At 38.0% G+C, this 27994-nt stretch overlaps 2 protein-coding genes across 3 annotated transcripts in view; one reads left to right on the top strand and one right to left on the bottom strand.

Moving 5' to 3' along the window:
• LOC139937111 (bifunctional purine biosynthesis protein ATIC-like) overlaps positions 1–27588 on the top strand; it is a 52364-nt gene extending 24776 nt beyond the window's left edge. Inside the window, exons 11-17 of the mRNA XM_071932113.1 lie at positions 19258–19386; positions 22325–22491; positions 22961–23069; positions 23669–23728; positions 24094–24189; positions 25761–25895; positions 26467–27588. Coding sequence (XP_071788214.1) covers positions 19258–19386; positions 22325–22491; positions 22961–23069; positions 23669–23728; positions 24094–24189; positions 25761–25880 — 681 coding nt within the window. The 3' untranslated portion in view covers positions 25881–25895; positions 26467–27588. The remainder of the gene's footprint in view (positions 1–19257; positions 19387–22324; positions 22492–22960; positions 23070–23668; positions 23729–24093; positions 24190–25760; positions 25896–26466) is intronic.
• On the bottom strand, positions 10–9536 carry LOC139937770 (uncharacterized). 2 transcript variants are annotated; one of them, XM_071933075.1, is made up of 3 exons: positions 9405–9536; positions 8156–8701; positions 10–4372 (listed from the first exon to the last, which is right to left on the bottom strand). In XM_071933075.1, the coding sequence occupies exons 2-3, from the start codon at positions 8641–8643 to the stop codon at positions 3124–3126; spliced, it is 1737 nt and encodes a 578-aa protein (XP_071789176.1). In that variant the 5' UTR covers positions 8644–8701; positions 9405–9536; the 3' UTR covers positions 10–3123. The 2 variants fall into 2 exon arrangements, with proteins under 2 accessions (XP_071789176.1, XP_071789177.1); XM_071933076.1 differs by lacking the exons at positions 8156–8701; positions 9405–9536 and adding an exon at positions 7941–7965.
• Positions 27589–27994: the final 406 nt, after the last annotated feature.

Below are 27994 nucleotides of genomic sequence, written 5' to 3'. Positions count from 1 at the left end.
AAAGGTACTTTTTATTGAATGATTCTTTGCTCAGTAAATAGTTTTTCTTCTAACTTGGTATTTGATAATACCCTCTAGGATTAAATTGCATGCCATAACAATATACCGCATATTCCCGTAATAAACCACAATGTACTGCACCACCTTATAAACTGTAAACACTTTTTTAAATAATTAACTACATGTACTCTCTTTTTGGAAAGTACTTTGGACCTACAATGTATGTGTGTGCGCTATAAGTGCTGTTTATTATTATTGTCATTATTATCATGAGTTTTGTTATATAAACCTCAGCTCATAAACATAGTTATTAACATAACTGAGGAGTACATTTTAGTCATATTCCTCCTTGTCATATCTTCATCGTCTTAAAGGCACAGGACACCTTTAGTAATTGTCAAAGACCAGTCGTCTCACTTGGTGTATCTCAAAATATGCATATAATAACAAACCTGTAAAAATTTAAGCTCAATTAGTTGTCAAAGTTGCGAGATATATTTATACAATATTGGATGGCTTTGAGGGGGATACAAGAATACATTGCACGAGCTATGACAATATTGCACGAGTCGAAGACGAGTGCAATATTGTCATAGCGAGTGCAGTATATTCTTGTATCCCCCGAAAAAGCCATCTAATATTATTATTATTATTATTTATATCAGGCTGAGGACTTGATCAAAGCAACACTACTTTGGTTCACGTGATTCCAGATTTTCAAATTCAATTTTATTATTATGTTTTTTTATAAACACTAGCTCGCAAGCGTAAGCCGTTGTTTATTTTACCTACTCTTTCAAATATCGTTGGAAGATTTTTCCCGTCGGGTAAGCTCTCAGAACATGTACTGCTTGTTTTGTAGCCTTCAAGGTGTTTTCTGCGTCTTTGTTCTTCAAAAGTTCTTCAAAATCCTCATCGGAAACCGAAGCGAATCTCGCACCACTAGTAGAAGTAGCCATTGTTATTGATAATATTATTTCAGCTCCGTTCACTGGTTAACAACAGTGAGCGTGCACTCTTGACTATCATGATCATGGGAACCAGCGAAACTTGTTAAAATGCCCGAATGGAGCAATATTGAAGCAATTGCTCCATCCGGGAACTTTTACTGACACAATATTGCTGTCATCCGGGTAGTTTTTCGCGAAAGCGTTCAATATGCTGATATATTTTCGTCTCTGGAAGCCTGATATAAATAATAGTATGTTATATTTTATATTTATTGGTTTATTTCATAAAAACATTACAAAAGAATGAACAGTATGACAACCGATATAGTTGAATTGCACTAGATCATGTACAGTTTAAAAATTTCTTTAGAAAGAGCTAAAGGTAAAACAGTTAAAACACACAGTTAGCTAATGAGCAAGTATTACAAACAATCCAAACAATAAACAATTAACCAGCACTTAAAAAAAATAATGAGACTTAACAAAAATAGACGTAAACAAAGGGGTGATAATGAAAGAAAAATCACCCTTGTCACACAAAGTTGTATGCTATCAGATGCTTGATTTCGGGACCGTAAAATCTAATTCTGATGTCTCTAAATCAAATTCATGGAAAATTAGTTCTTTCTCGAAAACTACGTTTACTTCAGAGGGAGCGGTTTCTCACAATGTTTTTAACTAACAACAGCTCCCCATTACTTGTTGCCAAGTAAGGTTTTATGCTAATAATTATTTTGAATAATTACCAATAGTGTCCATCCTTACTCATCATCATAACTTTCCTCTAAATCATTTAAAGTCTCCCTCATTTCGACCATGTAACCAACCCCACAGTGGCCTTTACTTTCACTAATGTCACAAACTTTCTCCTAGATTTATTAGGTGTTCGGGCCAACAGCCCGGAACACCTCTTATTTTGTTCGTTTTTTTTCTTCTTTTTCTTCATACTTCTTCTTCTTCTTCTCAGCGTCCCTTGTCTGCTAACCAAAGGGCCTTTTCAAAACTCGTATGAACTTGAAACTTCACACATAGTTAGCGATTTATTAGGAGAAGAAACCGTGTGAGTTACGTCATGATGACGTCATCAATTCTTGAGTTATGAATATTCAAAGTTTATTAATTCAAAAAATCATAACTTTTGATCTACATGAGGGATTCTTACAATCGAAACATCATCGGAATCGTCATTGAAAACTCCGTAAACGCCCCACAGACATGACCCCATTTTGATGTTGTCTTCCGGCTCAAAAGAGAGGTTGAAAATTTCAAAATTCACGTCTAAAGAACAACGTAAATCCCCATTGGTATGTGCATAAACATTGCACGTAGGCATACACACAACGTGTAGTGTATTAGCGGTGCAGCAGTGATCATCCATAATAGAGCGCGAAAAAGCTTCATGAAGAATAGTCTTTGTTCAAGGCGGTTAAAACATACATGCCCCTTACAGTCTTTTCTACAGGCGTCAATATTTCCTAAGTTCATATTACCTAAACTACATAAGCTATTTTGACAATCTATACATCATATGAAAGGGCTTTACGTACTTTACAGAAATGGATATGTTGGTGAACTTTCGTTGACCTTTTGATCTGTTTAAACCGGAAGTGACTGAAATGATTTGAAAGGGCGTTGTTTATTGCCTTTTAGGTTGAAATATACATCCTTTGATGCTTTACCATCACAACATACAAGTCTGGCAAAGGTCTGGTTTAAAACAAATATTACCGATGACGTCACCAAACATACACTTTTACTAGATGACGTAATCATGTTGTTTTGACAGTTTTTGCAATTTGAATCATTTATTACAAATCTTGAGAACAAAGCAAGGTGTAATATTTGTTTTTTAATCCAGGCTTTTACTCCCGGAAACCGAACACCTTGAGTTTGTTCACAAACTCTCAATATCTAGTTTATTTATTTTTTGTTTTTCAGTTTTGTCTGATTACCTTCTTTATTGGATATACTGCGTATAAATACAAGCGCCTTATGCCCAGGAAATTACGGTACATGTAGGAGAGCTTTCATTTCCAAGTGATTTGTTACCAGAATTATCCTGAAACTTTTCTTTCAGTTATCACTCTTTATCATTTATATGTTTGATTGATATAACCTCTCCCATAGTGGCCAAAGACTACCCCATACGGTGGGTAACCTTTCTCATCATATCTTAATCATCAAAACCTACATCATCATAACCTTCTTGGGCGCCGTAACCTTTCTCTAAGTAATCATAACCCCCCTCACAGTAGCCGTAACCACTCCCGTATTGTCGATAACCTCTCCCATAGTGTCTATAACCAACCTTATATGGGCGATAAGGTCTTCCATACTGGCCAACAGCAACCCCATATGGCCGATGACCTCTCCTGAAGCGAACATCACTTTCCCAATCATCATAACCTCCCTCATCATCGTAATACCCTTCCTCATCGTCACAACTTTCCTCCCCATCACAATTTTCCTCCTTGTCACAGCTGTCTTCCCCGTCACAACCTTCCTCATCAGAATCTTCCCAATAATTGTAATGGTCCCAATCATCATAACCTTCCTCATCATCGTAATACCCTTCCTCATCGTCACAACTTTCCTCATCGTCACAATTTTCTTCGTTGTCACAATTGTCCTCCCCGTCACAACCTTCCTCATCATAACCTTCCCAATCATCATAACATTCCTTATATTTTTTCTCATCGTTACAGCCTTCCTTAAGGTCACAAACTTCCTCATTGATTGTTTGAAGTTTTTTTGTTTCATTCTTGTCTGATTTCTCTCTCCATTGAATCCATCCAGGGCAGCTTTCAATGCCCAAGTCTTCAACTGTTATCTGTAATGACTTGTACCCAGAATTATCCTGAAACTTTTGTTTCAACTTAAGCAGTTTGTGTATGTGAATGTCCAGAAATGATAATGCCACAGCATGCCAATTGTTATCATTCATGGTTGCCAAGGTAATCCTGTCTTGATTCTTTAATTTTCTGAGACCGCCACCATCCTGGTAGGTCATGGCATAGTGGATGTGAAATTCAACAGAAGGATGGTTATTGATGAACTGTATGATCCGGTCAGCACAATCAACACATGGCGAGTAGTTGATGTACAGTTCGTATTCAGTCATCTGCTGGGACAAGCTCAGGATCTGGGAAATCAGGTCGTCAAATGATAAAGACTGATCTGCTGACTCAAGGTCTTCCAGGAATGCACACTCTGCGTGTTTTGCTCCTCCAATGGGCATTGATTTCGGAGTGCTGTGGTAAATCATGTTCAGTCTATTACTTTGAACTAAAAGAATGGCCTTCCGTGGCCATCTATATCTCTTTGATGTCCTATGACGCCAATCCCATACGCCCGTTCTGATCATGATTTCAATGTCATTTCCACAACTGTACGGACTGCTTCTTGCCATGCTGGTGTAATTCCTGTAACAAGTATAGAAAGAATAAATTGTCAGATTAGCTACAGTGATTTTGTTTAAGATGTTCTTTAAAAAATAATTTGAGCTCTAGTTTGTTGACTGAGGGACCTGTTTCCAAAAGTTCACTACAAAAATGTGACTGTTGATCTTTTTTCAGCAATGATTCTGGCCCCTTTATATACTTTTTGTTTTTGGCCATGACCTGAACCCTTACTGTGAATGAAGATGTATGTAATATAATTTACCTGAAGACGTTTCAGCTTCATTAGTTTTTGAGAAAATCACAGAGCCATGTTTTCAGGAGAGTAAGTTTATTGTAAATCTGTGGATAATGTGGTGTGTCCCACAAAAAGTACCAAAACCCTTTATATATGCACAGTTTTGTCTTCATTTTAACCCATGGGCCTACACATTGAACAAAATGTGAAAATATATACTCACAGTAGTTTGTTGTTTTGAAAGTCCAGTTGGTCTGTGAGATCTTTATCGGGACAGTCCCTCAGTGTAATTGTGCTTTCAATAAATCTGCACTTTCAATAAATCTGAGGCGTACACTGGAAAAAATGTTGGGCAACTCAGATATTTGTTAAGTATTTTCTGAACTTTGATCTTAATATGTTACTGTTGCCAGAGTAACAGTGACAAAAAGTGGTATTGCAAAGCCATTGAGGGAAATCCCCAAACTAGTTTGTTCACATTATGAATTATTCTCCGCAGACACAAACAATCACAACAGACAGTACACATTGAGTTGGCTTATTTATATCAGCTTCAAGTGCTGTGTTTTTATCGACCATGTCACACCAAAAAAAACAGTAACTATTAAATAATTTTGTTTATTTATGAATTAACGGAATACAATTAATTTTATACGATTAACAAAAAGTAAATACAATAAGCCACTGAAAGAAACACAATAGTATACAAATATTGACTGCTTCGAGTGCTATGGTTAAAACTATGACTCCTGAGGTGATCCCGGAGCGTTCTATTTTATTAGAAAATAGAATGCTCCGGGGATCACCGAGGGAGTCATAGTTTTTAACCATTGCACGAGTAAAAGCAGTCAATATTTGTTTTATAACACCCCAAACATTTCTAAATACTGTACTATTATTATTAAGTTACAGACCTGAATGCTACAATCCACGGACAACGCGAAGACAGATTGCAAACACTTTTACTTACTGTGTTGCATGTAGTGTCGTGCAATCCGAAATGGTTACAGACTATTAATTCATCATCCTCGTACACGCAACGGACGTCTGGGAACTGCACGCCGTGTGCTAGTCTGTCGGACTAGCGCACGGCTCCGTGTGCTAGTCTTCAGACTAGCGCATGGCAAACCGACGCACTATCACACGGCAGTCGTCTAGCAAAACTAAGACATGTCATGCGCTCTAAACCAATGAGCAGGCAGAATACTTGCAGGGGGTGTTATAAAGAGAATAATGTACACAAGGTGTATACAAAAGATTACGAGACATTAACCAATTTCTGAAAACCCCCAAAAAAATCACGGATCAAGAACATTTAAAATAAAATCTTAAAACAGTTTGAAACTCATCGCAAATAAATGCCAATTTTATTAATAATTGTTTTAATTATTCATAGTTTATTAAAAACATTCAATTTGGTTGCCATGGGCAAAATTATATAATTGAATTTACCAAAAAATTACAGTAAAAACATTTTACAATAAAAACAATATATGTTTGCAATAAAAATAGTGTTTGTAGGATATTTTTATGTCCATTGATTAATTTTTTTATATTTTTTTTTGGGAAATCCATTGTTGGTACCTACATGTTACTGTCAATCATTCTATCTTTTTGTAACTGCCATCATGGAATAAGTATTTATTTTAATTTATTGGAAACAAAACTAAAGGAGAAAAAAAAAATTTGTAAGACAGTGCCAAAAATCTTCACAATTGGCATGAGTTCTCCAGGGCTCATGTTTTTATAGCGCGGACGTAAAATAAACAGGGACGATTTTTTGTATTTCTTTTTTCTTTACATTTGTAAAATGCGGTTGACATTGTTGCCTACAAGCTGTATGGCCAAACAAAATAAATGTTGTGTTTCTGTTATGCGTCAAGTCCCCATTTCAGATTGTACATGATTGCATGGCAGCTGGGAATTCCACCGATGTGACATACTCAACAGGGAAATGAAAAAAAAAGTTGTTATCTGTAATAAAAAAAGGTACTTTTTATCAAATAATTCTTTGCTCAGTGAATAGTTTTTCTTCTAACTTGGTATTTTATTATCCTCTTGGAGTCAATTGCACATAATCATAATATTATACTACTGAAAATATTTGATAAATAAAATAATATACCGCGTAATAAACCATAATACTGCACCACCTTATAAACCGGTGGTCTCATAATTCAAAAACCTGTCTTCACAAACAAGGAAGCACTTTAGGGGGGCTCGCTATATATACAAACTAGTTATTATTATTCCTATTTTTAGCTGTTCCGACCCACTGTCGAAACAGGTATTGTTTTTGTCAAGATTTTTATCATTTTCTGTCTTATTCTTTGTTTCTGCCTAACCCCCCGTAGCGTTTGTACAATTTTTTTTGCATCCTAAAGTGTAAAAATGAAAGAGTTAGATCTTATATCAAATTGAAGCTTAGAACATAAACTTAACTCTAAAGTAAAACAAAAATTTCAATTAATTAACGATGTGATCTGCATTTGAATATTTAAATACTAAATCTTTGCAGCACCATATCTCAAGAAGTTCATAGCCGATTTTGAAACCTTTTCCCCAGTTATAATCTCCTTGGGCATTCAAGATTAGCCTTGGGTTACCATGACCCCATGTTGACCTACCTCCGGGTCAACCGGAAGTAGGTCCGTAATCTCAAGACTTTAGTTCAGATATAAAACCTTGAGCATTAAAGGTTAGACAAGGGTCATCATGACCCATGTTGACCTTTATTTCTGGTTTCAAATTTCCTTTAGATTCAGTATCAGAATGAAGCTCAAGTTTAGTTTTTTAGAGACACGAAAAGGAACATTACAGAATTGGTTTTGCTAGCAAAAAAAAGTTGCTTGCAGTGTATGCACTTTATGTAATCCACCATATACATAAACTGACAAACCTGTAGAAGTTTGAGATCGATCGGCCATCTGGGTCACGAGAGAATAGTGAAAAACCGATTACAAATTTTGCATTGCATCGATGCCAACAAAAAATGAATAAAACGCTCACCGAGCGATAAACTCCAAACGCGAAATCAGATTGTTTATTTCTCATCAAATATGAAATTTCAGACAGGAATATTTCAAAGGATGATTTCAACTATCATCATCATTAGATTGTGTAAGTTTCATGTAAATCTGTGATTTTCACGATTCTTTTTCTTACCAATTCTGTAACACTCCTTTAATTGGAAAGGGGCCTCTCAAAGGTCAAGAGTCTTCTATCTTTAAATCAGACATTGTTATACATAGATTTGAGGCACTTAATCGAAGCAAAACCACACAAAATAGCTTTGTGTTTGTCGATAAACACTAAATGTCTTTTATCTTGTTTTTTTGTTTCTTTAGTACAAACCTGATTGAGTTCCATTTTCTTTTCCCTAAAAACAATCTTGATATCCAGATTCGCCTTGGGCTCTCTCCATGCCCTCCCTCTCCTCATACCCTTCCCTTAGAATTTTTGCAAGTATTTTATTTTCAGTCTTGTCTGCATTCTCGCGCCACCTTTTCCATTTATCAGAGTCTTTAATTATGTCTAAGTGTTTAACTACTTTTGTTATTGACTCATACCCTGAATTATCCCGGCGAATAATCTCCAAAACTGAGATTTTTTTTTGGTGAAAGTCTAGAATTGCTGTTATCACAGACTGCCATTTACCACTATTCATGGTTGCCAAGGTTATGGGCTGTTGATGCGTTAACATTCTGAGGCCATCTCCGCCATCCTTGTATAACATGGCATAATGGATGTGAAATTCAACGGAAGGGTGGTTAATTATGAATCGTATGATTCGTTCTGCACAATGAACACATGGCGAGTTATTGATGTAGAGTTCGTATTTGGTCATCTGCTGGAACATCAGAGGAACAGAGTCTTTGAATTCTGAGTTCCAACCACCAGACTCGACCGACTGGAGTTCATCTCGGAATGCATCCTCGGCATGTTTTGGTGTATTTCCTCTTCTCAGTCTGCTGTGATAAATCTTCCTCAGTTTGGTACTTTGAACGATAAGAATTGTTTTCTTTTCTTGTGTAGTTTGTTGTCCTTGGCTAAGCATGTTTTCAATGTCCTCTGTCCAATTGCTCTACACGTTTCCTGCCATACTGGTATGACACCTGTAAAAGAACAGACAAAATGCACATCTCAGCTTTTGGTTATATCTTAAAAGCATGTGTGTAATTCAGACTTTGAACTTAGCGATTGCCCATTTGACAAATATGAGCGGAAACAGGGGTGGGCAAGTAAATCTTTTAAAAGTGCAGGGAGGGGGCAGAGCAGGGAGGGGGAAAGAACAGAGCAATGCATGTATGGGCCAGGGGAAAGCAACGCTAGGGAGGTGGGGGGGGGGGTTAAGCCAGGCAGGGGGAAGAAAAGGGAAGTGCAGGGGATAAAGCAGGGGGCAGAGCAAGACATCAGAGGGGGTAGGGACAGAATGGTAGGGGGCAGGGTGGGGTAGGTAAAGCCAGGCAGTAGTGTGGGGGGGGGGGGGGCGGGGGCGGGTTATGTTTAAAAACCTGTTAAGCAAATTTGTAAAACCTGCTAACAAACAAAGCATGGAAACCTTGGCATTATTACGGTTTGATTTGTGTAAGCTTAAGAGAAAGTTAAAGACCTCACTTTTTAAAATACATTTTGTCATGGCTGAGATTAACGTTAATGTGTGCAAACCCCCAAATTAAATAATTTTATATATCTCAACCATTGTCAGTTGAGTAAAAGGCTGGAGCATTAAAAAAACTATTTGTATGTGATATATACATACTTTGTTTAACCGATACATTCACTTAACTCTGTAAAATATGATATACATGTACTTACAGTTTGTGGATTGTTGGTTAGTCCAGTTGGTCTTTTAGTTTGCCTCTTAGTAAAAGTTGAAAAGGTTGGTGTCTTGTTGATAATTTACAGGCAAGACTAACACGTAATTTGTGGCTTGCACTTGAAGATAGCATGGCCAATTTATGGTACAGTGCATAAACAGGATATTTGTCATATATGTGGACTCTGGGCAATAGAAAGGGAGGTATTGCAAATTTGCCGAGGGAAAGCCCCTCTTTTCTATATATATTTCTTTGTTCTGGGTGCCATTCAGAAGTGATTCAACGGGGAACGTTGTCATCTAGCACTTTTTGCATAGCAAAATATTTGGACTGAACAATTTTTGTGCACAAACATGACAAAGAACATGGGTAATATTGAGTGGAAAATGACGACTTTTGAGTAGCAACTGACACATTCTGCTATATACAACAAATGTTCACCGCTTAATAAACAAAAAACCTATGCATCCACATGCCTAGTGGGCCATCCACCCCCCCCCCTGGAAGTCGTAACTTATGTTTGATTTGTTTAAAATTGAAATTGAAGTTAAACAAGAAACAAGAAAAGGAAAGACAACAGCCATGATGTTCTTTCTACCTAAGTCAGATTTATTTTGCTCTTGAAAAAATCTGAAAAAATTGTGTTTTAATACAGCTTGAAATTTCTATTAAAGCCATTGGACCCTTTCGTTAAACAGTATTGTCCTAAGGCCCACACTTCGTGTATCACAACTTCTATATAAAATAACAAACCTGTGAAAATTTAGGCTCAATCGGTCATCGGAGTCGGGAGAAAAAAACGGGAAAACCCACCCTTGTATCTGCACGTTTAGCCGTGTCATGACATGTGTTTAAATAAATCCGTAATTCTCGACATCGAGAATTTATATTATTTTACTGTTTTCTCAAAAAGTAAAGCATTTCATGGAATAATATTTCAAGAGAAGTCTTTCACCACTACCTTCTGTAAACCCTGTAAGTTATTTGTAAATCTGTGAACTTTTTTTTCTTCTTCCTGTACCGAAAGGGTCCAATGGCTTTAAAGCCTACACCATGTGTACATGTGCAGTAGGTCAGCACTTGTATAATGCAATAAAATATTCCTACTTATTTCCAACGGACCAAATATCATGCCAGAAACATTTAAGTTGCCCCTTCTTAAAATTGTCACACCTTATAAAATGTGTGTTTGAGATTGTGCAGGCCATGCAAATCAAATGTTGTGTTTGCGATACATGACTGTCATAGTCATGATTTCAGATTGTGCACAATTGCATGGCAGTAGGGAATTCCACCTGTGTGAAGTTGAACAGGAAGGAAGACAAATTAAGGAAGTTAAGTTTGTATAGCGTCCATCCATGAATATGCTCCTGGGCGTTTAACAATAAATAAAAAAAAACATTAAAATTCATGCAGAGGATACAAAAGCAGCTCAATCATTATTAAAAGAGATCAATTCTAAGCATGCCATTTAACAATCTAGTTAGACATGGAACAGGGGTGGATTTCACAAAGGTAGTCCTAACTTAGGACTAGTCCTAGGCAATGCTACGAGATAGGAGTGGTCCTAAGTTAGGACCAGTAACCCATCCTAACTTAGGACTGGTCCTATCTCTTAGCATTGCCTAGGACTAGTCCTAAGTAAGGACTACCTTTGTGAAATCCACCCCAGGGCTGTTATTGGTGATGAAAGGCCATGAAAGGAGTGTGGTATTACAAACAGTGGCCAAATCCCGATCATGCCATGTTTATGGACATGTGTTTTTGGTGTCTAATGATTGATGTCATGTTTATGGGCATATGTTTTGGCTGTATGATAACATCAAACATTCTAAAAAAAATTGTGCAGCCAAGTGGTTAACTGACGTATCATGCAAGGATATTGACAAAGTTCATACATTCATGTACTGCATGCAGGAATGCCTAAAATGTAACTGCTTAAAAAAAACATTTAAAAAAAATAAATTACCCCAAAAGACGGTCGACTTCAAACTTTGTGACGTCAAATGGAAACTATCTATTTAGATGTGACTGATGTCATTTACTTAATTCAGATTGCGCCTTCACCTATTGTTGTTGGTAAGCAGTTAACACTTAGGCCTATTCTTACATAATTTTCAATAAATAAAACAACCTAATACAATATTTACAGGCAAATTGAGAAAATCTGTAAAACTTAAATTCGTGTCACGCCCTTTACGCTAAGTTTTCCATAGGGTCAAAACTGCATTCACATTCAACAGTGTTTATATGCGCGTGCTTTTGTGTTTATTGCAATTAAATGTTTCCCTGATTTTTGATGCTGCCTGATTTTTTAATCACATACATTGATCACTTTTTTGAAGGTCTCAAAGTCTCGGTCTCTGACCCTCCGGTCTTGGTCTCGAGTTGCCGGGTCTTGGTTTTGGTCTCAACTTGAGGAGTCTTAGTCTTGGTTTTGGTCTTGGGCTTGGTCTTGGGCTTGGTCTCGACTTGCTGTGTCTTGTTCTTGTTCATGGGCTTGGTCTTTGTCTTGGTCTTGGAAACAACAACGGCAGGGGGGAGAGCAGGAAAGGGGGAAGGGCAGGGTAGTGGGACGATCAGGTTAGGGGTAAGAGCAGGGTAGGGGGAAGAGCAGGGCAATGGGAAGAGCAGGGCAGGGGGGAGAGCAAGGCAGGAGGAAGAGGAGGGGAGGGGGAAAAGCAGGGTAGGGGGAATAGCAGAGGAGGGAGAAGAGCAGGGAAGGGGGAAGAGCAGGGCAGGTGGCAGAGCAAGGCGGGGGGAAGAGCAGGGTAAGGGGAAGAGCAGGGAAGGGGGAAGAGCAGGGTAGGGGGCTGATGTTGTAATAAGGGGGAAGAGCAGAGCAAGGGGAAGGGCAGGGTAGGGGGCAGAGAAGGGCAAGGGGCAGAGCGGGGCAGTGAGACAGGGCTGTCTTTTTCCTCGTCTAGATCTTGATGTCCTCAATCCAGACATGCCTTGGGCCCCCTCACTCTCCTTGTACAATTCCCTTTGTATTTTTGCAAGTGTTTCTTTTGCAGTCTTGTCTGCTTCCTCTCTCCATACTATCCATTCCTTAGAGTCCTCAATGTCATAGTGTTTGACTATTTTCGCTAATGACTTGTACCCCGACTTATCACAACAATTTTGTTTCAAAATTTTGATAGTTGGTCTGCAAATGTCTAGAGTTGCTGTTATCACAGACTTCCATGTATCGCTATTCATGGTTGCCAAGGTTATGCCCCTTTGACGCTTTACCTTTCTGAGGCCATCTCCGCCATCCTTGTATAACATGGCATAGTGGATGTGAAATTCAACGGAAGGGTGGCTGTTTATGAATCTTACGATTCGGTCAGCACAATCAACACATGGTGAGTAGTTGATGTACAGTTCGTATTCTGTCATCTGCTGGGACATCAGAAGAACAGAGTCTTTGAATTCTGAGTTCCAACCACCAGACTCGTCCGACTCGAGTTCATCTAGGAAGGCGCACTCGGCATGTTGTGCTGGTTTTCTTTGCCTCAGTCTGCTGTGATAAATCTTCTTCTGTTTGGTACTTTGAACTATGAGAATGGTTTTCTTTTGCCATAAATATTTTTTTTCTTTTAAATGTCTCGGGTCCTGTACGCCTGTTCTAAGCATGATTGCAGCGTCCTCTTTCCATCGGTTGTCCACACAGCTTGCCATACTGGTACGATGCCTGTAAAAGTACAGACATGCACATTACGTTTATTTTGTCATATTTGAAAAGCACATCTTTTTCTTTAAGGTCAGCATCCACGTGCGTGGCACCAAGGTTTAATTTTTTTTTTTTTTTTTTTTTCTCCCTCTAAGAGGTTTTTGCATGCCGTGAATTTATCAATGGTAAATTGCACCTTTGTGTCGGTTTGTTGAAACAAAAATTTTGAGTTTCGTTGCAAAGTTACCTAGCCTCATCATCGTAATTTAAAAAGTAAGGCTCCTGAAGCATTGCAACTTCATGAGATTGTACGCCTCGCATTGTCTAAACATGCACAAGAATTAAAACCTAAAAAGTACTGGTTTTCTCCGCAGTGTGTCAGTTTGTGTCGGTGACGATATATATGTACGTACTTGCAATTTGTAGATGGTTGGTTCAGCCAGTTGGTCTTTAAGTTTGCCTTTTGGATAAGTTTAAAAGGGTGACGCCTTGTTAAAAAAAAAAATTAAAAATTGTGGCTTACACTGAAGAGAGCATGAGCAATTTATGCAACAGTGCTTAAGCGGGATGTTTGTCATATATGTAGACTATGGACCATGCACTGGGCAATAGAAATGGAGGTATTGCAAGCCAGCTGAGGGAAAGCCCCTTTCTATCATAGCATATCGATCTTGGTTAAAGAGGAAATGACACATTTTGCAAAGCATTTTGCTCTGCTATACATGTGTACAAGGGAAACATGTTCACTGCTTAATCAAAAAGAAGCTAATGCGCCCATCCAGTGGTGCAGTAGGTTAAAGACATTGGACACTATTGTTAATTGTCAAAGACCAGTCTTCTTACTTGCTGTATCTCAACATATACAGAAAATAACAAACTTGTGAAAATTTGAGCTCAATCGGTCATTAAAGTTTCAAGATAGTAATGAAAGAAAAAACACCCTTGTCACACAAAGTTTTTTGCTTTCAGATGCTTGATTTTGAGACCTCAAACTCTAAATCTGAGGTCTCGAAATCAAATTCATGGAAAAGTACTTCTTTCCCGAAAACTACTCCACTTCAGAGGGAGCCATTTCTCACAATGTTGTATACTATTAATGTCTCCCCATTACTCATTACCAAGTAAGGTTTTGTGCTAATAATTATGTTGAGTAATTACATTACACAGTGGGCCATCTAACCCCCCCCCCCTGGAAGTTGTTACTTATTTTTGATTTGTTGAAAATGAAATTGAACAGGAAACAATTAAAGGAAAGACAAGAGGCTTTAAGTCTGATTTACAATTTATTTTGCTCTTAAAACAAATCTGACAAATTGAGATTAAATATAGCTCGAAATTTCTATTATCTTGTACTCAATAAAATATTCCTACTTTTTTTTCCCAACAGACAACAGACCAAATTTAATGCCTGGAACATATTCAGATTTGTAAAACATGTCTTGAGATTTTGCTGGCCATGAAAATAAAATGTTGTGTTTGCGATGTGTGTGTCAAATAAAGTTTCTTTATTAAAATCCTTATTAAAATCCTCCACTCTTTGTTCATGACATACACACAAACAAATTGAGGAAAAGTAATTGAAATGATGAAAATATCAATAAATAATAAGTATCTATCGCACAATTAAACATAACTATATTATCGCTAACAGAAGGGGGTTTGCCCCGGTGTTTCTGGCAGTGGTTACTTATGGATGGTACTGTGCCATCTTATTAAAGTCACCTGGAAATATAATTTTTTTTCTTTCAAATAAAAAAGTATGTGCTTACGAACAATAAAACAATTTGTTTAGTAATTGTTTGTCACGATTTATATGTTTAAAAAATATATAAAGTTGTTTTGGGGGCTGACTCCGCATACCCCTTTTGTGACGTCAATCGAGGCAGACTTTGCCTGCAATGCGTATAGTAAACACACGTGCAAAGTACATGTACGTCCAAGTCGTGAGTTGGTACATTTCAAAAAGTGTTTTTCTGCTTTCAGCAGCAATACACCTGGTCGGCATTGCCGGAAAAAAAACATTTTGTTTTGTTTTTTGAAACGTACAAACTCACGACTTGGTTCGTGCATGTACTTTGCAATTGTGTTTACTCTACGCATTACAGGCAAAGTCTGCCTCGATTGACGTCATGAACAGCGCCCTCACGGGTCGGGGTCTACTCTTAAATTTGTAAATAACATAATAACTGGTTTTTTTTAAACCTTAGTTAACTGTTCATTCACATTCCACTCATCAAAACACATATTAGTGACAAAAGCTTTATTTTGAAAAAATACCACTTCCAGGTGACTTTAACTGTTCAGTTTCTGGCAGTGGTTACTTATGGATGTACTGTGCCATCTTATTAACTGTTCAGTGGGTCTCATAATCAGAATCGAGAAAATGTCCCAAGTATTTATGAATCACTACATTCTACGACTCCTAAAGCAACAACAAAACAAACTCCACACTGATTTGGGATTCAGACCTACATGTATGTAAGAAATAACCTCCTCGTCATGAGAACTCTCCCCTTCCTCTTCCTCAGAACTTTCCTCCCCCTCGGAACTTTCCTCCCCCTCGGAACTTTCCTCCCCCTCGGAACTTTCCTCCCCCTCGGAACTTTCCTCACCCTCCTCCTCCTCCTCCCCCTCCTCCTCCTCTTCCTCACTTGAGTTCCTCAATCCAGATTCAACTTGGGCTCCCAATATCTCCTCATACCCTTCCCTTTGTATGTTAGCAAGTTTTTCTTGTTCAGTCTTGTCGTCTTTCTCTCTCCACCTTGTCCATTTATCAGAGTCTTTAATTATGTTTAAGTATTTAACTACTTTTGCTAATGACTCATACCCTGAATTATTTCGACGAATTTTCTCCAAAACTGGGATTTCTTTTTTGTGAAAGTCTAGAATTGCTGTTATCACAGACTGCCATTTAACACTATTCATTGTTGCCAAGGTTATGCCCTTTTGATGCGTTAACTTTCTTAGGCCATCTCCGCCATCCTTGTATAACTTGTCATAGTGGATGTGAAATTCAACAAAAGGTTGGTTGTTCATGAATCTTACTATTCGGTCTGCACAATCAATACATGGCGAGTTATTGATGTAGAGTTCATATTTGGTCATCTGCTGGAACATCAGAGGAACAGAGTCTTTGAATTCTGAGTTCCAACCACCAGACTCGTCCGACTCAAGTTCATCTAGGAAGGCGCACTCGGCATGTTGTGCTGGTTTTCTTTGCCTCAGTCTGCTGTGATAAATCTTTTTCAGGGTGGTACTTTGAACTACAAGAATTGTTTTCTTTTCCTGCGATTCTTGGCGTCCTCGGTTAAGCATGTTTTCAATGTCCTCTTTCCAAATGTTCTGCATATTTCCTGCCATACTGGTATGACACCTGTAAAAGAACAGACAAAATGCACCTCTCAGCTTTTGGTAATATTGTTTAGTGTGTAATTCAGACTTTGAACTTAGCGATTGCCCATTTGACAAATATGAGAGGAAACAGGGGCCGGCAAGTAAATCTTTTAAATGTGCAGGGAGGGGGGCAGAGCAGGGAGGGGGAAAGAACAGAGCAATGCATGTATGGGCCAGGGGAAAGCAACACTGGGCCGGGAGGGGGGGCAAAGCCGGGCAGGGGGAAGAAAAGGGAAGTGCAGGGGATAAAGCAGGGGGCAGAGCAAGATAGCAGAGGGGGTAGGAACAGAGCAGGGTGGGGGCAGGGTAGAGTAGGTAAAGTCAGGCTGTATGGGGGGGGGGGAGGCTGCAGGACAGGAGGGGGGAAGAGCAGGGCAATGGGCAGGGCAATGGGCAGGGGCAGGTGGAGTAATGAAGGTTTAAAAACCTGCTTTAGAAGCAGATTTGTAAAACCTTTAGCAGGTTTTTTCAAACCTGCTAAGCAGGAAACCTTGGCAATATTATGGTGTGATTTCTGTAAGCTTTAGAAAAAGTTAAAGTTAATACCTCACTGTGTTAAACACATTTTGTCAGGGCTGAGATTAACGTTATTGTGTGCAAACTCCCAAATTAAATAGTTTTATAAACCTCAACCAATGTCAGTTGAGTAGAAGGGTGCAGTCAACCACCAGGTCACTAAATTTTGTTTCCTTCTATCTGCAAATAATTCATCGTTTTGCGTGCGTGACTTCTGTTATGAATATTTACTTAGTCAAAAGGGCTTCTGGAATTCGGTCGTTTTCGGCCTTTTTTGAAAAGTCTCAACCAAAATAATGTACGTGTAAATTGAAAAGAAGAGCATATCTGTCGTTATGTATGAAAAAATCAGTGCAACTCAAATTTTAGAAAGAGAAAATTGTACGTAAAAAATTGGCTTAAAAAAGAAAGCAAACAAGTCTTTTTTTCTTTTTGAAGCCATTTTTTACGTACTTTTCTCTTTTTAAAATCGGTTGCACCGATTGTTTTCATACAAAACGACAGATATGCTCTTCATTTCAATGTACTGCACTATTTCTGTCAATACTTTTCAGATAAGGTCGAAAAAGACTGAATTTCAGAAGCCCTTTGGACTAGTTATGTATTCAAATCGAGGTCATGCATGAAAAACCACACCAAACACTGCAGATAAATCCCGGCAAATAAACTTATTAACGCATTAGACTGGCTGGAGCATTAAACAAATTGTTTATATGTGATATACATACTTTAACCCATACATTCACTTAACTCTGTAATATGAATGTACTTACAGTTTGTGGATAGTTGGTTTGTCAAGTTGGTCTTTTAGTTTGCCTCTTGTTAAAAGTTGAAAGGTTGGCGTCTTGTTGATACATTTACAGGTAGGACTAACATAAAATTTGTGACTTACATGTACACTGAAGAAAGCAAGGGCAATTTATGCTACAGTGCATAAACAGAATATACCATTTGTATTTGTCATATATGTGGACTCTGGGCAATAGAAAGGGAGGTACATGTATTGCAAATTTGCTGAGGGAAAGCCCCTCTTTTCTATATATATTTCTTTGTTCTGGGTGCCATTCAGAAGTGATTCAATGGGGAACGTTGTCATCCAGCACTTTTTGCATAGCAAAATATTTTGACTGAACAATTTTTGTGCACAAACATGACAAAGAACATGGGTAATATTGAGTGGAAAATGACGACTTTTGAGTAGCAACTGACACATTCTGCTATACAACAAATGTTCACCGCTTAATAAACAAAAAACCTATGCATCCACCCAGTGGTGCAGTAGGTTATGAAACAGGGTTGCCTAGTGGGCCATCCACCCCCCCCTGGAAGTTTTAACTTGCGTTTGATTTGTTTTCAATTAAAATTGAAGTTAAACAGGAAACAAGAAAAGGAAAGACAACAGGCATGATATTCATTCTACTTAAGTCTGAGTTTTTTACTCTTTGAAAAGATCTGAAAAAATTGTGTTTAATTACAGCATGAAATTTCTATTAGAGCCTCATGTACATGTACAGTAGGTCAGCCCTTGTTTAATGCAATAAAATGTTCCTACTTATTTCCAACGGACCAAATTTAAGTTGTCCCTTCTTAAAATTGTCAAGGTTATAAAATGTGTGTTGAGATTGTGCAGGCCATGCAAATCAAATGTTGTGTTTACGATACATGTCATAGTTCATGATTTCAGATTATACACAATTGCATGGCAGTGGGGAATTCCATCTGTGTGAAATTGAACAGGAAGGAAGACAAATGAAGTTAAAGGGTTCGCTTACTGGTTGGTACGTGTGCGTGCTAAACTAGTCTTTGACAATTACTATAGTGTCCAATGTCTTTAAAGATCACAACTTGACAAAAGAAAAGAAAACACCTTATGCCTTACAACCACTTTTGTTTCTTTCTTCTTTTTTAAATAAATAAACAGAGCACAAAATCTTAATGCAAAAGGATACAGTTGTTGTTTTCTCAAAAATCTGCTGGTCTGTTTCTTGTTTTATTTTTTAAATAGTTTTTTTTAATATTTTTTTTTTCATTCCACTGGCGTGTTTTCAGCACAGGTCACCACACACTGCACTGAAGGGATGCTCTGCATTCAGTTGTTTTGAATAGGGTCCTGTCTTTACCGGCCAATCAAGACAGAGTAATGTCATCATGTGACTGCCTTTCAGCCAGTAGGGATCATTTAAACTCTGCAGGATGTATATTAATACATGATGTAAAAGTGGTGTCAAAGTTTTACAGTTTTACCGTTTTATAATGTTAAATACTTTTTTTTTTTTTCCTCTTTTAGATGGACCCGGATTACGAGCCTGATGATACTGAGACTCGTACTCTATACGGACTCCAGCTACAGCAGCTTCGCAACAATGCCTCAGTGACGAAAGAGATGTTCAACAACTTAGTGACCAAGAAAAATAAGGTACGCACGTGTTTTGGGTGGATTAACAAAGTCAATAATCAAATATAACATGGTTCGGGATATTGGAAGTTGACACGCATTGCCGTAGTGACAAAAGAGCTCTTCAACAACTTAGTGACCAAGAAAAATAAGGTACGCAGGTTTCTTTGGTGGATTAACAAAGTCAATAATCAAATATAACATGGTTTGAGGTATTGGAAGTTGACGGAACAGCTCTTCAACAATATTGGCCAAGTTCGAGTGGTGACGATTTGTCAACCACTAGTCAATATATCATGGTAACCTACGCATGCAAAACATCCTGGTACAAGGCAAAATGGCCAAATGGTCAACTTAAGTCCCTCGCACGAACCCGGCCCTAGCGACCGAGAAAATAAAGTTACGCAGTTTCTTTGGTGGATTAAAAAAAGTCAATATTCACACATGGAACATGTACATGTAGTATGGTATGAGACTGTTCATATGAATGCTAAACACATATACAACAGGCAGCCGTGCAAAGCCATTAGAGAAAAACTAGACTGGACACCAGTCTTAACATGAATCACTAGAGCTAACCTAACCCGGCATGAACAATGAGGGAGCAATTTGACAAGTATAGGAAGCATTTTGATCTTTTATTTGGATAACAAATAACCGGCTAATAATAGGCTCTCTGAATTCAGATCGAGAAGGTCTCGGGGAGACAATTCATTCTGCGTGGCTGCTCCCACTATAGTTTTGAAAACTCTTAGGAGATGATTATATGCCTACATCCCTTCAGTGCGTCAAGTCCAGTTTAAAGACATGTTTCGTTCAAATATTCTTTCTAAATCAGTGTTCAGTGTTTTGTTACGATTCATTTTCTCTTTGTTGAAAGATTCGACACGGTATAAATATTTTAGTGTTAAATTTTATTGTATTATAAAGTACATGACGTGTCCAGCCCTTTAAAAAATATTGCTGGTTTCACACATACTTTTGGAGGATCCTTAAGTAAACACACTGTCCTGGCATCCAACTGTGATAATCCCTTTAATCCCTTAAACAAACAACCTGCTCTGGACTGGCCTGACTGGATGATTTCTGGAACTACTTTTAAAAGCTACATGAAATAGCCATTGGCAATGGCAATAACTGAGCAATATGTGTATTTTAAAATTAGTACTTTTTACGTAATTCTGTCATTAATGGGTAAATTAAGCTTAATGTACATTGCTTCTAGATTTTGATCAGGCATTATACATTATATACATGTACAAAAGTTTTTTTTTCTTTTCTTTTTTGGCAAAAGATATTGTAAGCAGTTCAAAGCCCAGTATGGAAGCTATAATTGCAGCTTTCTTTGCAAACTGTGACTACTTTGTACTTACAGTATTTAATATTCAAAGGGAAATGACGAAAAACAACGTTACAAGACCCATGCACTCTTGGCCAGCTTTTATTAAAAGCATTCTAAGTTTACCAGGGAACGATTTCGTCCAGTATTTCTGCATGGACTGTTAGGCAATTTTTTTTTGTATAGCAAAATCAAAATTTTGCATAGCAGTCCATAAATTTTGTATCTAACAGCAAAATGTTAAAAATCGCTTAAATTGCAGACACATAAATTTGCGAAGCGGGCTAAAGTGTTAGGGCAAACATAGTACAGCCTATAGTAACTTAAGTCGGTTTTTTTTTGCCTTTTTTGTGTGTAAAAATTTAGGGCACCAAGGCAATTTTCAAAAATTTCAAAGGGCATCAAGGCAATCACAAAAAAAGTTGCGAAGGGCCCGACGGTAATTTGGAAAAAAAAAGACAAAAAACCAGTTCTTCCAATTTGTCCATTTCAATTTTCAATCGATTGCCTCCTAACTATCGTATTTATACCCAATATGCACTAAAAACTAACCCACAGAAAAAGAAAGCATTCATCTAACTGAACAAAATAAACAAAATAAAGAACAAATCTTACAATACACAATGAAATAATATTTTTGTTCATACGGCTACTATTGGTCATGCTGGTTGTGTAGTTTGTCGTAGAGACGCTAAAATTCCCACGCAACTGCTCGGTTTTGGGCGATGTTGACAGAAAGATATATATCCATGTGCGCGACGACTAAGCTTTACATGATGTATGTATGTACGTTATGTACGATATACTATTATGCATGCATCGTGGGGGAGCATGTGCAGACACGTCGTCGTTTTCTCAAGGCGTGTGTGTTTTTAGTTCGCGTAATTTTACCAATAGAGGGCGTTTAATCTCATGCTATCGCATTGTTCTGAAGCGCCGTCTAGCGTTCAAAGTTTCTTGTATTTTTGTGTCACACGCAAAGAACAACGACTAGTGGGCTTGAAATCTGCTGTTGTGCGTGAAATCTGGTGCTAGTTCTATGCGTGTTTGCTGACGTTCGAGGACCAGTGCAGCGGTTAAAAAGACAAGTTATTTGTCACTCATAGAACTTCTTCCAGATGTTTTATTTTGTAAAATTAATTGAAAGAACAAGTTTGCCTTTAAAAAACGTTCGCATGCATGTTCGTCACGGACAGGGCCTAGCAGCACTACTTTATCTATAAACAGTATTAGTGCGCACGCACGGTGCAGCCGGCGGAACGAAAGTCGACACAAACAATAACCGTTCTTTGCTATTCATTGATGGATTTTTACCATTCAAAAAAGAAAACCAATTAACTTTTTACAATTTTAATCATTTTAAATATTGTACCAATCAATATCTTAGTCTTCAATTGAAATAAATCCACATGGATTCCTTCAGGCAGGATGGCTTTGTCAAACCTTATCGGATTAGTGGTGATAACGATCTTAATCCCCCAACTCCCAGCTGATTTTTCTCACTTTAAAAACCTCCAAAAGTATGCGTCCCGACCCGACCAGATACAAGGTTTGGTCGGGTCGGGTTTTAGAGGGCCGGACACGTAATGAAACAATTTCTTTAAATGGTTTTGGTTACAGTTGTCCGAGGGAGCCCTTCGAGACTTGATTGTGGCCACCATCGCTGTCAAGTACACGCAGTCAAACTCTGTCTGCTACGCCCGGGATGGTCAGGTGATTGGAAGCGGCGCGGGGCAGCAATCTCGCATCCACTGCACCCGACTGGCTGGAGATAAAGCCAACAACTGGTAGGTCACCAGGCGTGGTACTGCGAGGGGGGGCAAGTAGAGCAGTTGCCTCCATGCCCCATGGTCATTGCCTTGTTGCCCCTTGAAACGTTCCCAAACATATTCCATTTACTTCATAGAGTTGTCCTTTACTGAGGGAAAAATTGAGCTAAGAACTTGTGATCAGCAGGCTTGATCCTTTATTAAGGCAATACAGGCAACTGCCTCCATAACGCCCCTGGTCATTGCCTTTTTGCCCCTTGCACGTGCCCAAACATTTTCCATTTTCTTCATAGAGTTGTCCTTTACCGATGGAAAAATAAAGCTATCAACTTGTCGTAAGCAGGCTTGATCCTTCACGGAGGCAATGCAGGTGATCTGGAAGATGAAAAGGGATGTTATTGGCCCAATGACCAGGCTGCTAATGTAAAGCGCATGGTTATTTGGAAATGCACTTTATAAGAATTTGTTTTTCTTTTTCTCTTTTCAGGTGGATGAGACAGCATTCCAAGGTCTTGGGCTTGGTCTTTAAGCAGGGGGTGAAGCGAGCTGAGATGTCCAACGTCATCGATGTGTATGTCAATGGAACTGTCGGACAGGTAGGGGCATTTGGAATTTCTAGTGGACAGCAGGCCTGATATCGCACGCACCAAGTTTGCTTGAAGATAAATAAGTTATCACAGGCGCGCTCATGGAATACAACAAAATATAGTACGTCTGTGTCTCATATCAACAAAGCCGAAAGCGCAGAAGTGCAATATTTTTCCATATTTCATTCGTGCTTGCGTGATGACTTATAATGCTTATTGGAAATTTTTTCTTCAAATGAATGTTCAAATGCAAAAAGTTGATTGTGTGTATTAACCCTTTAGAGACCACAGTAGCCACAAACTGCTGGTACCAAAATGCCCATAGCAGCCACAAACGACTGCAAGATCTGATCTACTTCTACCCAACTAAGAAGGTTAAAGTAAAGGTCATGACCTGACCTGAACTGACATTTTGCAATGTTTTTGATGTCAACAAAGTATCTATGTTTAATTTTTTTTTTTTTTTTTTTACATATTAGGAACAACACAACCATGTCTGGGCGGATGGTGATGATTATACAGAAATTTTTTTTTTTTTACAGCATGCAGCTGGTATTTTTTCAAAGCAAAGTCTAGTCTAAAATTATTTTTTTCCGTCTGTTTCACAGGATATGGACAAGGATACCTGGGAAGGATTTCTGGAGACTGTTCCGCCGCAGATCACTCAGGTCAGTACTTGGCTAGGAATCTTCATCACCTTCATCCGCCATCTTTGTCATAATACCCTGTGTGCACTAGCAATAATGGATGCTGACTCTCCATACCATCATGGGATCTGACTATTTTTCCACCCAGCCTTGGTTCGGTTGATTTGGTTTGAATGGGAAGATTACAAGATGGCTGTGCAATGATGAAGCTCTACTGAAAAAAGACCTCAGTTTATATCATGGTTTTTGGTTTACTCTTTTAATTTTGGCTTTTTAGTATTTTTATTCTTTACATTCTTTAGTAATGCTTTCAGGTACTGCTACTGGTGATATGTTCTGTGAATACCAATTTTTTAAAAATACTCTCCTTGTTGATTTTCTTGTAGGAGGAGCGACGTGAGTGGATGGCCAAGTTTAAGGGTGTGGCGCTGAGCTCGGACGCTTTCTTCCCGTTCCGCGACAACATCGATCGTGCTTACCAGGCAAGTTGACATTAATACGCCATTCTTACTTTTCGCAAAAACAAATACTATCTTATGGTGATGACTTTGTTTTACTGAAATTATTGAAATTAATGCTTGTGTTATAACCACGTTTGAAACTTGTAACATATTTGTTGACAGTTAATTTTAATTGTCTCAACATATACATTATTGGAATAATCCAAAGGTGTGGAGTGTGAATGGGGCATTTCCTCGCACTTTAATTTTAAAATGTCTCGTTTTATGTTTTTGCTTTCTTTTAGTTTTTTAGTGGTTTGAATGTTACTTTAACTTGACAGTGAAATAACCAGTTTTGTAATTGGTGTTCTCGCTCTGTGATTCAAACTTTTCATTGTTTTATCATTTATATGTCCGCTCTATTGTTGCAACAGAACAAACATTACTTTGCAAATGTACATAATGTGATTTATTGCTGTGCCAACTAACAAATTTGTTCACTGTGTGTATGGAAGTGGTGTAAGACTCCACGATCTATGTACCTCCATACGGTTGTGCTTAAAGTTGTGCTGCACTGTATGTTCATCTATTTGCCATGAAATTGTAACAACCTTACAAATGAAATCTGTACCCCTCCTCTCTACCCCTCCCCCCTCTTTATTACATTTTTACTCCCTTTTTCTGTCTGCATTCTGCTTCTTTCTTTTCACTTCTGTATACATGTACTTGACCTTGTCTGATTACATAAGTAGTGTGTGTGTGTGTGTGTTATATTGCCATTAAGCCTCTAAAGAAGACTCCTCTATCGTCTTGGGGAGGGAGGGTGGGGGGGGGTAATTTTAGGCTTATTTTTCTCTTTGCTCAGTGTAAGGCAAATAATGCTATAAATGGCAGGGAGGCAGTATGTATGTACTATGTACACACAATTGTAAGACAGACACATCATTAGGGTTGCTTGTCCGATTACGGCACTCATGATATTCTTCCTAGTAAGTCTGGTTTTTCCGATTATTTGCCCATGTGTATAACATGTAGGTAAGCCTTTGTACTTGATAAAATAGTCTTTATAAAATTACTCTTTATTTCCAATGACCAACTATCATGCTAGTTAGGGACATTAAAATCATGAAAGATTGCTTGTGAGATTTCACATTTCAGATTTGAAGAAATGATTTTTGAGTGTAATTTGTATGCACTTGTTCGAATTGAGGTTTTTTTGCTGGTATTTATCTTTTGCATACTGTAGGCCTACATACATGTACATGTAGTATGTTAAATTTGCATTGGGGAAAAAGAATATTAATTTATGTTTCGCCCTTACACCAATGTGTATTAAGCCTTTTATACTTCGTACTTTCCCCGAGTTCTGTGAAAAATATCACTGGCATATTACTCGGGTGGGATTCAAACCCACGACCTTCACGACCTTGCAATTATAGAGCTTTTTGTGTATTTTGGGGCTTAATTGTGTTTATTAGCTATGTTTCTTTTTTTAAAGATTCTGAAACATGTATTTGTTTTCTAATTAAAATTAAGGCACCTTAGGTGCTTATAATTAAGAAGATGGCAGTCTTTTCTAATAAGTTTCTTTTCTTGGGCTTTTATTGAACCAGAGTGGAGTCGAGTACATCGCCAGTCCGTCCGGGGCTGTACAGGATGAGAAGATTGTCGAGGCTTGTAACGAGCACGACATTATTCTCGCTCATACCAGCGTCCGTCTGTTTCATCATTAGAAAATGCTGAACACGGTAAGTTCCTTTTGGTTAGCAGCATAAGGGGCCATTTCAAAATGGTTAATGTTAAATATTCATCACCTTCACTGTAGAAAAGATGACAGAGAAGAACTTAATGAAAATATTATGTCAGTGACTATAAAAGACACTGGACACCTTTGGTAAATGTCAAATACCAGTCTTCTTACTTTGTGTATCTCAACATATGCACAAAATAACAAACCTGTGAAAATTTGAACTCGATTGGTTGTCAAAGTTGCAAGATAATGGAAGAAAAAAAACTCCCTTGTCACACGAAGTTGTGTGCTTTCTAATGCTTGATTTTGGGACCTCAAAATCAAGTTCTGAGGTATCGAAATCAAATTAGTGGAAAATTACTTCTTTCTTGAAAACTCTTGTTTTTCAGAGGGAGCCGTTTCTCAATGTTTTATACTTTCAACAGCTCTCCATTGCTTGTAACCAAGTACGTTCTTATACTAACAATTATTTTGAGTAATTACCAATAGTGTCCACTGTCTTTAATTCGAGACAATTTTGTTTTGATAGTTTGATTGGACCGATCTCTTTTTTTACAATTTTCTTTCAGACATTTTGGTCTCGTTGCTGGAGGCTGTTGAACAATGCAAGAAGACTCTGAAGTATATACATGTAATGTCATTGAACAGTCGGCAAAACAAAGAGTTCTCAAATAATTGGCAGTCACAAGGTGAGGTGCCTAGCAGTCACAATGTGAGGTGCCTGAAGTGTTTTTGTTTAGCAGAAATTTTGTGAAGCAATATTTTGTGCTTGACCAGCTTCATGTGGTGGTTTGGGTTTTGAAGTAGTCTTGGTGTTGTCCCAAAATGTTCACAGTTTAAATTTGTTTAACAATCCAGGAAACAAAGCTTACTATCATTTCAAGTTTATTTGAGAACTTTTTGTTGTTGCTGTGACTTTCGACTCTTTAAAGTGAATTAGTAGATAAATAACGGTGGCACTTATTTTATGAATTTACCAAGTAGTGTTATTGCAGGCCTGATCATCACTATCATCATCCTTCGTCCTTGGACGGAATAGTAGAAGCAGCTTTGATGAAATGGTGCCAGGTTGCTTTATCCCTTTGAGTTGTTGGGTCTCGTTTTATGAGATTGGTGTCTTTGGTGATGGTGTCTTTTCCTCCTGCCGCAACTTGGATGTCCACCAGAAGGATTCCAGAAGATCAGGTGTGATATGGGGTGAACAGGGCTGATACTTCAATCTGTCCTGGGCAATTTCTTCTGGGTACAACTTTGAGAGATGTACACTTTTAACTGGACAGTTTGACTGAAATATTTGGATTGCCATTTTTTAGGCCTTTTTTTTTGCGGCGTTCAGGCATTCAATCATGTTGGTGAATGGGAGGCTGTGGAATGCTTGGTGGCAGCAGAGTTACCAGGGGTAGATTTCACAAAAAGTTAGGACTAGTCCGAACCTCGAAAAAGGAGATATTAAAAACGAAGACTAGTCTTATCCCTTTGTGAAATCGACCCACGGTAAAATTTCATTGTTCATGTAGTTCTGAGCACACGCACATTACTAGGAACAATGGATTTACCTGGTAAGTCTGCTGCCACCTAGTGTCACCAAATGTCTACCATTGTTGCGTATCCACTGCATGCCCGAAGTTTTCCTTTCTTCGCGTCTTGCTTTTTTTTCATTTGATGTAATCATATCCCACCAGAAGGTAAAATTATTTTTTGTAGATTTAGCAAATTATCAATGAGGTACTAAGTCATCGAGTGTCGGATATAAAAACGGACGAGTAATTTTCTTTTCATTTCTTTCCGAAAAGAATAACTGAAATAAGACTGAAACTTTTCAGTTGTGAGGACTTGCCTATACCACAATTAGGCTTTCAAAGTCCAGATCAGTCTATTTATAGTGACATCAAAGTTTATTTTCCTAATGTTGCATTTAATGCTATTGTGTATTTGTATGATCATAAAAAGGTAAGCACATATAAAAAATGTTTGGTGTCTGTGGCCATGCAAAAATAAAATAATGGTTATGGTTGGTTGGAACAACAAAAATACCAGGATGGTATTTCAGAAATGCTTTTCCTTCATTGTTAATAATAATAATAGTGGCTTCTTATA

This window comes from Asterias amurensis, chromosome 5, assembly GCF_032118995.1.
Source record: "Asterias amurensis chromosome 5, ASM3211899v1".
NCBI classification, from domain to species: domain Eukaryota; kingdom Metazoa; phylum Echinodermata; class Asteroidea; order Forcipulatida; family Asteriidae; genus Asterias; species Asterias amurensis.
This window is presented reverse-complemented; position numbering and strand designations above follow the sequence as displayed.